Genomic DNA, 12,259 nt, shown 5'->3' with positions numbered 1-12,259 from the left:
AAATAACTCAACACACAGCCATTAATGTCTAAACCGCTGGCAACAAAAGTGAGTACACCCCTAAGTGAAAATGTCCAAATTGGGCCCAATTAGCCTTTTCCCTCCCCTGTGTCATGTGACTCGTTAGTGTCTCAGGTGTGAATGGGGAGCAGGTGTGTTAAATTTGGTGTCACCACTCCTTCATACTGGTCACTGGAAGTTCAACATGGCACCTCATGGCAAAGAACTCTCTGAGGATCTGAAAAAAAGAATTGTTGCTCTATATAAAGATGGCCTAGGCTATAAGAAGATTGCCAAGACCCTGACACTGAGCTGCAGCACGGTGGCCAAGACCATACAATGGTTTAAAAAGGACAGGTTCCAACAGGCCTCGCCATGGTCAACCAAAGAAGTTGATTGCACGTGCTCAGCATCATATCCAGAGGTTGTCTTTGGGAAATAGACATATGAGTGTCGTCCCAGAAGGAAGCCTCTTCTAAAGATGTTTCACAATAAAGCCGGCAAACAGTTTGCTGAAGACAAGCAGACTAAGGACATGGATTACTGGAACCATGTCCTGTGGTCTGATGAGACCAAGCTAAACTTATTTGGTTCAGATGGTGTCAAGCGTGTGTGGCGGAAACCAGGTGAGGAGTACAAAGGCAAATGTGTCTTGCCTACAGTCAAGCATGGTGGTGGGAGTACCAGGGTCTGGGGCTGCATGAGTGCTGCCGGCACTGCTACATTTCATTGAGGGAACCATGAATGCTAGTATGTACTGTGACATACTGAAGCAGAGCATGATCCCCTCGCTTCAGAGACTGGGCCGCAGGGCAGTATTCCAGCATGATAACGATCCCAAACACACCTCCAAGACGACCACTGCCTTGCTAAAGAAGCTGAGGGTGAAGGTGATGGACTGGCCAAGCATGTCTCCAGAACTTATCCCTATTGAGCATCTGTGGGGCATCCTCAAACGGAAGGTGGAGGAGCTTAAGGTCTCAAACATCCACCAGCTCCGTGATGTCATCATGGAGGAGTGGAAGAGGACTCCAGTGGCAACCTGTGAAGCTCTGGTGAACTCCATGCCCAAGAGGGTTAAAGCAGTGCTGGAAAATAATGGTGGCCACACAAAATATTGACACTTTGGGCCCAATTTGGACATTTTCACTTAGGGGTGTACTCGCTTTTGTTGTTTAGACATTAATGGCTGTGTGTTGAGTTATTTTGAGGGGACAGACAATTTACACTGTTATACAAGCTGTACACTCACTACTTTACATTGTAGCAAAGTGTAATTTCTTCAGTGTTGTCACGTGAAAAGATATAATCAAATATTTACAAAAATGTGAGGGGTGTACTCACTTTTGTGAGATACTGTATATTTATATATACTGTGTTGTCTTAGCCGGACCGAGCGAAGACTTTAAATGAACATCAGTGATCCACTATAAGACTAATTACTTCTGAAGAAATTTTTAATATTCATACCAACACTTAGCGACATGTCGGAGGCAATCTTGTGCTCTCCAACAGCCACGCCCCATATCTATGCTACCAATCTATGTTGCATAACTCATTCCACCAAACAACAGCATGCAATGCCAAACAGCATGAAACAGCCATCACTCTCTGGCATATTACAGACCTATAGTACAAAGTAATGTTATCTAACATCACAAAAATGTCACAAACACTGTGTGACAGTAAAACACCATACCAGTGCACTAGAAACTAAGGCTGTGAATCTGTATTCTGTAACTCAACTGGAATGCACTGGCACTGAATTGCACCCCAATGCAGTCTAGACATCTTACCCTCTAATTAGCAGGTTTGTCTGTTTTTGCTACACATATTTCTAACAGGTTCAAAAAATCAATCATGCAGCCATGCCATCTCCTTTTAGTCAGAACAATATTTACAGTTGAATAAGGCTCTTCTCTGTGCCTGACAATTCTCCTGCACATAAAATGAGATTCAAAAGGTGGTGGTGGTGGTGGCGTGTGGTGTGGTGGCGTAGTGGGCTAAAGCACATAACTGTTAATCAGAAGGTTGCTGGTTCGATCACCACAGCCACCACCATTGTGTCCTTGAGAAAGGCACTCCAGGTTGCTCTCGGGTCATTGTCCACTGCAAGTCGCTTTGTATAAAAGCATCTGCCAAATGCATAAATGTCTGTCGGTAAATTAAAAGGAAATTGTTAACTGAATCTAGTGTAGAAGAACTTGCCTGCACAAAGCCAAGACCTGAATGACAAGACAGTGAATACCTTTGGGATCAATTTGAATGCTGACTGTGAGACCCATCATCACAAAACATCAGTGCCTAACTAATGCTTTTATTACTGAATGGGAGCAAATTCCTGAAGCCATGTTTCAACATCTTGGAAAGCCTTCTCAGAACAGTGGAAGCGATTGTAGCAGCAAAGGGAGGGTCTACTACCTATTAATACCCATGGTTTTAAAATAGTTGTTCAACAAGCAAATATGGGTTTAGTGTTCGGGTGTCCATAGGTTTTTGGTCATGTAGTGTACGTGCAAACTAGACAAGATTATACAGCACAGAGTGACTCGCTGGCAGATGATACTGTTGCTCCATTGGTATTTCAGTGTACACACTATATTAATTCTAGCTATATGATTTGGGGAATGGTTGGAAGGTCTCACATTCAAGTAATTGTTTGAGATTTGTGAAACAATCAGGCAGTGAGGCCGTTTAAATGCAGTTTTCCTTCCATAAAAAGACTATCTTGTTATTTGAGATAGGAAATAATTATCTGGTAGGTGAGCATGAGTTGCACAACATTGTGTCATCTGAATCACTTATTCATATATTCATTCAAGTAATGTCATTTTTACACTGAGCAGAGAACACGGTTATATTTCCTGCATTATGAAGCCATTTATGCCATAGAGCCCTGGATTGATGCTTCCACAGAGGAAATTATGCAGCATATGCTATATAGACTATTGTGATGAGGAGGAGGGCGTGGCCAGGCCGTCAGGGTGAACACATGGTGCTGAGTTACCCAATCAGTGGAAGAGAGATAAAGAGTGGCCGGAGACACCAGCGTGTGTGTGAGAGAGAGAGTGGCACACAGCACGCTTATTGTGTGCAATCTGCGATGGGCTGAAAATTCAACAGAGTGAGCATTACACAGAGCTGTGTGCGTGTCTGCTGTCGTGTGTGTGCCAGAGTGCACTGTGTACGTTGTCTACGTAAACTATGTGTTAATTAAAGTCTACGTGACCTGTCCAGCTGGCTCCCAATTCCTCCCATTTTTTTTCTGCAGTGTTATCTGCCACAGCTTTATACACCAAAACACAAAATATGTATACTGTGGAAACAACAAAGGCTTACTTGAATTCGCATATGGAGCAGCATTAAAGCATATGGACTTGTAATGGGTGTACGTTAAATGCACCAGCCACATACAGTACATGCATGCTCTCATAAACATACAGGGAAATAGTGAATAGAATTCACAAATATGAGTCTTAATTTTAATAATTGAATTGCAGTTTCAAATGGAGCCTCAAAACTTATCATAGAATTAAAAAAATTGGAAATGTTTCAATAATACACAGACGTGTAATCTTTATTTGAGAAGATGACCTTAACCTAATTTTCTGGGCAAAATTGATAATATTTATGTTGCACAATTTATCTTTCACTCTGCTCCTAATATCCAGAAGGTTTTACATTTGTAGAGAAAGTCTGTTGCCCACAATATCTGATGTCAATTTCTGCCATACATGGTTGCAGATGCAAAACTGTATGGGTAGCCATCCAGTGGATATCGTAAGGTTTGCTGGATTTATAATGATATAATGGGCTAAAAATTATGAGTATGACCAGGTGATCCTAAACACTGCTCCCCTATGATTTCAAGATTGGATTCATGAACAAGTGTAGTCAATCAAAACACCTTCCATGTGAAAATTTAGCATTTCTAAATATTGTTTAACCTTAGCAGGAAGTTGTGGGACAAATAGATTTCCCCCTTAAAATAGTGTAGGATTTGTATGTGGCTGTTCCAAGAGGGACTGATGCTGTTCTGATGGACTGATTCTCAGTAGTTCCTTCAGATTAATACACTTCCAGCCAAAATAATGAACACACCTACTCATTCTTTATTACAACTATTTTCAACACTTTAGAATAATGATAAAGTCATCACAACTACAGTATGAAATATCACAAAATGAAGTATGGGAATATGTAATGACCAGAAAATGTTAAATAAATCAAAACTATTTTATATTCTTTAAAGTTGCCATCCTCTGCCTAGATTATAGCTCTGTACACTGTTGTGTTTTTTATACAAAGTTTCCATGCATGCCGGGCACTAGTTTACTGCTTTTTCTTCACAATCCGGTCCAAAAAATTGTCCAATGAAATTCAAACGCAGGCACAATTAATATTTTTGTCTAGAAAACAAATTGCAAGCATTTAAGCATAAGCGGCAAACAGTTTTTAAGATCAGGAGAAAGAAACATAAACTCAAATGTTTCCATACTTTTGGTCATTAAAAAAAAAAAAAAAGTACAGGTCTCTGCAGAACAATAATGGGCATTTCCCAATCTGTGGCCATTTTCAAACCGGGATGGGTGCTTTCAACTATCTAATGAAAGTAGGAAATCTCAATGTAGTTGTAAAACAGTTAAAGGATGGGCAAGGAGGAGGCGAGAACCGGCTTGTCAGCATAAATAATAATTTAATAAGAAACTTAAAACACAACATAAACAAACACACATGCGGACATGCCCGTAATTCTCTCTCTCGAACAATCGTCACCGCCGCCTTTATCCCTCAGCGCCTCATCAGGCCGATTGGGGACCGGGCGCGATATTCCGACCGGCCCCGCCCCCGCTCCACATTCCTCCCGGCGTTATCTCAGGCCGGGGTGCCACCGGCATGACTTACACCCCCCCTATCCCTGGGGCGGGGTGTATCTCGCGTGGTCATCCCCACCTTCCTCGCCCTGGGAAGAGACAGAAGGGGACAAACAACAACAAAATAGGCGAGGGAAAAGGCCAACACGGTGCGAAAGGGAGAGAGAGAGGAGAGAGAGAAAAAGCTCACTCACCGGTTCTCCGATGTACCGTCGCGTTGTCCTCGAACACTCCTCCACACTCAGGCGGACGACAGCCGCTCCACCCCCGGGCGAACCGGAGTGAAACCGTCGACCCCCAGCGGGTAGAACGCGCCTCCGCTTTTCTGGCGGCAAATGGGGACACTCCTCCTCCCCTCGCGGACGGCGGTCTTCCCTCGACCCCTCAGCATCTCTGGGGACGGCAGGGCACTCCTCCGCCCCCGGCAGCGGCTCCCTCGCTCCAGGCGGTCGGGGTATCCAGTCCCCACTTGCCCCGCGGACGACGGCCGTACCCCGCATCCGGGCGGTCGGGCTACTCCGTCACCCGGCAGATGGCAGCGGCGCTCCCCTGGGTGGACGGCAGTGTCGAGGACTCTGCAACGGGCATCCCTCCTCCTTCCCGGGTTTCAGCACCAATGTAAAACAGTTAAAGGATGGGCAAGGAGGAGGCGAGAACCGGCTTGTCAACATAAATCATATTTAATTAAACTCAAAACTCAAAGCACAAACATAAACACACATGACGGACATGCCCGTAATTCTCTCCATAACAATCGTCACCGGCCACCTTTATCCCTCGCGCGATATTCCGACCCGGCCCCGCCCCCCTCCGCTCCACAGTAGTAATCAGTGGGCATTTCCAAACTAGTATGGGCATTTCTCAACTATCCAATGAAAGTAGGGAATCTCAGTGTTGTAGGCAAATCATGTAAAGTGGTTTGAAAACACCCACTGATTGGGAAACACCCATTTTTGTTCTGCAGAGACACAAGTCTAAAAAAGAAAGAAAGAAAGAAAGAAAAAATGGTATTGGAGATCTGTAAACACATCACGTTATAAAGGCAGGTCAGCTGGGGTAATGTCACCCCTGTCTCTTGTTTCTGCATGTGTGTGATGAACAGGAGTGAATAGCCCATACCTCTCTAATACAGGCTTTTTCATCCATTAATTAATCCATCCATGCATCCATCCATCCTCATAGATATTCATTTATTATTGGAATTGTGGGTTATATCTCCCCAGCCCAGGTGCCACTCAACACGATGGATGTTGCCATTCTCTAACACCTGCATGCACGCAAGCTCACACTCCACACAGCTTATGTCTTGCCTCTCCTGAAACTGATATACCATTATGAGGAAATGATGACCATCTGTAGCATACACGCTCACATATACCTAAACAATGTCCCATACAGGCACACAGCATATAGGTACGTGCATCTCGGGAGACCATTGAAAGTCATTAAGACATTGGCATGAACAGTGTTCTTTGAAACGGTTGTGTTGTAAGGGAAAACGTTGCAAAATTACCTATACCACATTACTTTGGAGTGTGTATGTATGTGTTTTGTGTGTATCACAGTGGGATCTAAATAGAGAAGGACAACAGCATTGTAGACTCATTGCTGAGGTCATACCGGTATAGCACGGGTCATGACAAAGAGACAAAGACAGAGAGAAATACTGTGTTTTACCTTACCAACACATATACAGTGGCTACAAAATTGGGCATACATTAAAATCTGTGAAAGCCATTGCATTAGACAATAAAATATAAAATCAAGTAGCATTAATTTGAAAGAAAGATAGCACAATGTACTTCTTGAATGAATATTTTTTTTTTAAATGAGGTTTGTTTTGTACTGATGTTGTGTACTAATAGATATACTGTTCAAAATTAATTGTGTATTGAATACAATTTTAATGGGAGACTCTTAAATATTTTATATTAAAATTTTTGCCTCAGACAAAGCAAGTTTAAAATAGTAGACCTACAATAAAACTGTAAAATAAAACACAAAAGAGAATTGAAATTAGGCCTGTTACAATTATTACATTGCCTGATCGCAATCATTTGATTTAACCACGATTATATGCGATAGCTGTGATTTTTGAGCACTTTAAATTCTAATAAAATATTTTATAGAATTTTTAAATGCCATGAACTTTGCGTTTTTCTGTCTCATTTTACTGTGCAACAGTACATTATGAGAACTCTAAATGAACACAGAATGAAAACTTAAAATCACGTGTGGGTTTTATTCAAAATTGCAAGCTACCGCAAATAACGCAGAGTGTTGTTGAATTTGCATTCATTCTTGTGATTGCAGATTACAAATCCTGGAAGGACTGGTTTGGGAGCTTTTTATAGACAGCTATACGCAAGGTTTTATTATATGACTTAGTGAGTATGTTCATGTCTATTTTTTATGACTATTCCAGGATGTGCATTTAGAAATGTGTGTGTTTGTTTTTCTTTCTGTAGATTTGTATTTATAGTGACTTTTAGACTCAAGCATCTTGCTGGTGGCATTGTAGCATATTGTGGTATAGTGAATGGATGCTATTTATAGAAGATTTATATGGGTGCCCACTGGCTCAGAGAAAGTGGTACTATTTCTTAAACAGGCACATGGACACATGCACATACGCAATGAGTGGTGGTTACATTAGGCCACATGGTCTCTAACGGCAAATTGAATCCATTTATCCATCTAACGATATTTATTTTCTCCCCTCCCTCAGGAGACTGAGATCAGCAGGAAGAGAAAGGAGTGTGAAGTGCTCGAGGAGGAGGTGAAGAAAAAGAGTCAGTCATGTCAAACTCTGGTGAGAGACTTTACAAGTTTGTGTCTTCTGAGAGGGCCTTACATGCAGAGTGTCATATCACTGTTCTGAGTTATTTCTTTACACATCTATTGCTGTTCTGACAGCATGTAGGGCATTTATGACAGGGATTTGTGTTGCATCTACATGGAAAGATACAAAAACAATGAATGTGTGAGCTGGGTGCTATGAAGTCTTGCCAGCTATTTGCAGAAAGATTTGTAGAAAAGTTGATTACAATGGACCTAGTAGTTTTGCAGAGGGGCCATATCCCTTTTTGTATTTTTTCCCTCCAGAGTTCCACTTGTAATATTTGACAAAGTAGGGCTGCACGATTATGACCAAAAACATAATTATTTCCCTTGAAACCCACTGATACACCTAAATGGAAAGCTGTAATCAACTATTTTTTCCAGTAGTTAATCGCGGCAGCTATAATAGACTAATTGCACAGTGAATTTGGGAACAGTAGGTCAAACTTTTGGTGCTAAGATTGGTCTGTGCTTACTGAAATTAAAATTTCTGCCCCCTAGTAGCTCAAGTTGAAAATGTTGAACGTATGGGCATGTGTAATATTTGTTATGGCTAATTTAACTGTGACCAGAGCACAAGTTACGCTGCCTCGCTTAAAGGCACAACACCGGTTGAGTAGGATTGTACAGGGCATAAAACCGTCAACCTTGTGGGAAGTGGCCCACTTTTTCCAGCCCTCCCATGAGAACTCTGTGCTTTAGCATCATAATTAGGCTGCATTTTGATTGGCAAAATACATTACGGTCCAGTCAGTCAACCTTTGCTTGAACATAGTTGCTGATGGTGGTAGATGTTAGAAATCTTTTCATTTTCCACAAAGCCAGCTGTGCTGTTATGCTTTGACCACACACACACACACACACACACACACACACTACATACATACTCATCACTCTCAAGGGCGTTTTCTCTCTCTCTCCCGCTTTCTCTCTCGCTGTCCCCACACAGCAGATATGGAGAACTGACTCCAGGGTCCACTTTCAGGTGAAACAAAGCAAGGAGAAGGACAAAAAATCAAGTGCAAGAGAGGGGTAAAAGGAGAGATAGGAAGATGAGAGAAAGAGTGTACTGAGGCTAATCGCCCCTGACTGCCTGGGAAGCCCTTTTAAAGAAGCTCTCTCTTCTGTATTCCTCTCTCCTCAACGTTCAGGAAAGGCTTTTCATCCATTACACATGAGAAAGGCTTGCTGGGTCTTTTGAGAGCTGAGGAAACCTTTTAAATGGGTCATGCCCTGAGTTTCACATTTGATTCCTGCTTTTCGGTCTTTAATGGAATACATTGAATATGTGCTCTTGTATAATGCATTTTCAACTCTGTTGGGCTAATAGTTTGAATTGTAATTATGTAATTGTAATGTAAATTTAAATGTAATTACCTATAAAAATTTACAAATTCTGTAAATGATGTGTGAATCAGAGAAAATTTGTGAATTATCACTTAGTACTTGTAGTAGATGTAGCCTTGGTTTCAGCACATGTCTGCTGCCAGTAGAATCACCCAACTCTGCAAGATCCAATAGAAGTTCATTTCTATTTGTGGTTCTGCCAATCAGGAAAATAGAGTACAACAGTCTTTTTACAGAAGTTAAAATTCCCATAAATGTTTTTCGTTGTTTAGGGTTAGAATTGATTATTAATGATGAATTAAAGCTTTTAAGACAGACCTACTATTAGCTCCGAGGTTGTTAATCAATGTGCTTCTGCTATTTCAAGATAATTTTTTAAACATTGTGTTTAATAGTGGAATTCCTGGTGAAGAACTACGCTATCAGCAGAGAACAGTCTACCAATTAGATAATCGCGGTCCAGAAGCGCCCGTCCACTTCCATAACACACTTTAAGTGACGCAGCCTAGTCTGCTTCATATGCGAAGTATTTTGCAATAAACTTACAAATATATTGTTTATATATTTTTAATCAACAACTTCAAATCAATAGTTTAATATTTTCCCATTAATTTGTAATTCTATTACATCATTCAAAATGCTTCATTGGATTGTAGTTCTTTCCCTCTTTAAAGACATTAAGGACACAGATTTGTACCTTTTGTTTTTTGGCAAATTTTCAAATACTTTGTTGCTTCGAATCAAAGTTGGTTGGTTTGGTTCATGGCTTAGAACTCTTTTATGAAGACTTTTATGAAATCCCTATGATGAAACCATTTTTAATATTCAGATAATCGTGAGGGTTCATGGACAATTATTTGGTTATTCATATATATATATATATATATATATATATATATATATATATATATATATATATATATATATACAGTACATGGTATATATTGGTACTCTAGAATAACGAATGTTTATTCCAACGGATATGCATGAAAATGTCTCAATAGGATGAAATAAAGTGCACCGTGAATTATGAGCCTAAATACAAAACATATATCTTCAAATGACAAAAAGAATCAAACTGTCTCTGCTTGCAACATAGTATTCTTAACCAGCGGAAAATACTTGAGTCAAATGCCAAACCTGATATTTGCTCAGCCTGGGCAGTTTCACATTTCAGCGAACTGTAGTATTGTCATGCACGTGGAGAGAGAGACTGCTGCATTTTATTAGCCTCTTTGGGATGCTTTGATTTTTAAATGGTTTAGCATTTAACTTATGGAATTTTTGTCTGCACACAGACAAAGGGAAAAAAATATTGGCTTACAGTTTAATAAGCGCTGAAACTATGCAGAGTGAAATCATGTGTAACAGTGTATCAGTAACATGAAGTCTTCTTTGCAACCTGAACTTTTTTCAGAATGTCAAACCTTTGTGAAAATCTAGACGCAGAGCAACAAATAAAATAGAATGCAGGTGTCTCATGATGCGTTCATAAAAATCAATCTTTTAACTTGACACGGTGTCTAAAAAATGCAGCAGCCCTGTGCAAGACACTGAAAAAAGTGAGATGCAGTGCAATGGACAAAGGCATCTATCAAGCTCGTGTTAAGATAGGAAAACAATTGAAAAAAGATCAGAGGCATGCTAAAACATTTGGGAACATCCTCTAACTTGCCCTATACTTAAATCTAAAATCTGACACGAACCCAGCCCGAGACCTGAACGGTTAACCAAATAAAGACCATCCATGCACATCCCTTATCTTTATGGCAAAAATGAATTGGAAAACTACATCTGGAACCAAGATAGCCAAAAATGTGGGCGATCTATTTAGAAATTGTAATTATTCATGGCCAACCCCTTTCCGTTGGATATATGTTTACAGCAGAGTGCCTTTTTTTCACATTTTCATAAAATAATTGAGTGAGATTAATGTAAACATATTTGGCTAACTATCTGTGACAGATAAGTGGATGTTTATGTAATCTTGTGTTGCGATAAACAGGATTTGAGGAACATGCTCCTAAATTTAGTTTAAAACTCATTTAAGATGTGTCAGTGTTTAGAAGGCTACTAAACACTAGTTACTAGACCTGCTTTTGTGAGTGGGTGGGTTTATGATCTATGCTTTGGGGACAAAATTTTCAAAAGATGTTTTAATGAAAAAAGTCAATAATGTTTTTATCATTTTTAAAAATATAAAAAGTAGTCTTACAGGTTAGGGTTAGGGTTTGAGTTAGTCTGTAGTATTTTAATTAGTTTTTCAAAAAAACTAAAATAAAGTCCAATCTATGTACCTATTTACCTATATGCCAAAGCAGGCAAATGTGTGCGTTTGTGTGTGTGTCAGTAGGACACATGTCTCTCAGTGTGTGTGTGAGAATCAGCTATATAAATGTTTCCCTCCACTGGGACTCTCTGTATACCACAGGAGGCTCCATTTTCACAGAAACGACTGTTAAAGTACACTCAGCATAATCTCCTGAGAGGTTTGTACACACAAAAACATTTTAATGATTACCAAAGCTTGATAGTGCCTACTCCTTGTTTATTAAACACTGTTTGATTTGCACTTTCTTGTAGTAAAATAGCATTTTTCACGATGCAGCTACGGCCACTGGATTTTTTTTCTCCACAACTTTTCTATATCCTTCACTATGTTAAGATACAACTTAAAAGAACAGTCTAAGGTTAAGTGTGTTGCTTAAGGAACAATAGTGACAGCTCAAGGATCATCTCTTGCATGGTTCGAACCTTTAACCTTTTAGGTACCCGCCTTAAAATGATAGTTCACCCAAAAATGAAAATTCAGTAACTGTTTACTCACCCATGCATTACAATATCACCATATGACTCTCTTTCTTTTTCTTAATTAAAAAGGGAAAATTGTGAAGAAGAAAAATTCTCAGTGATGACATACAATGGCAGTTTATGGTGACTACCACTTCAAGCTTCAAAAGGACACACAAGTAAAATTCAGAAGTCTTAGTAAAGTATTGTCACGAATTTATAATTTCGTGAAAATCTTCAACGACCGTATTGTGCTTGTATGTGCATGCGAGTGTGCGCGCGCGTGTGTGTGTGAGACCTCCGCCTGAAGAGACGTTTGCAAAAACAGTTGGTAGGTGTAACATTCATGGCCAAAAACAAGTCGTTTTAACCGGCATGTGAGATGCTAGCTTCAATATATTGTTATC

The 12,259-nt window shown here is 40.1% G+C and overlaps 1 protein-coding gene across 1 annotated transcript in view; it reads left to right on the top strand.

Annotated features, from left to right (window-relative positions):
• Nucleotides 1-12,259, top strand: part of rimbp2b (RIMS binding protein 2b) — a 211,516-nt gene that overhangs the window by 102,047 nt on the left and 97,210 nt on the right. The window contains exon 4 of the mRNA XM_052094964.1: nucleotides 7,603-7,686. Within this exon, the coding sequence (XP_051950924.1) occupies nucleotides 7,603-7,686 (84 nt within the window). The remainder of the gene's footprint in view (nucleotides 1-7,602; nucleotides 7,687-12,259) is intronic.

This window comes from Xyrauchen texanus, chromosome 27 (assembly GCF_025860055.1).
Source record: "Xyrauchen texanus isolate HMW12.3.18 chromosome 27, RBS_HiC_50CHRs, whole genome shotgun sequence".
NCBI classification, from domain to species: Eukaryota; Metazoa; Chordata; class Actinopteri; order Cypriniformes; family Catostomidae; genus Xyrauchen; species Xyrauchen texanus.
This window is presented reverse-complemented; position numbering and strand designations above follow the sequence as displayed.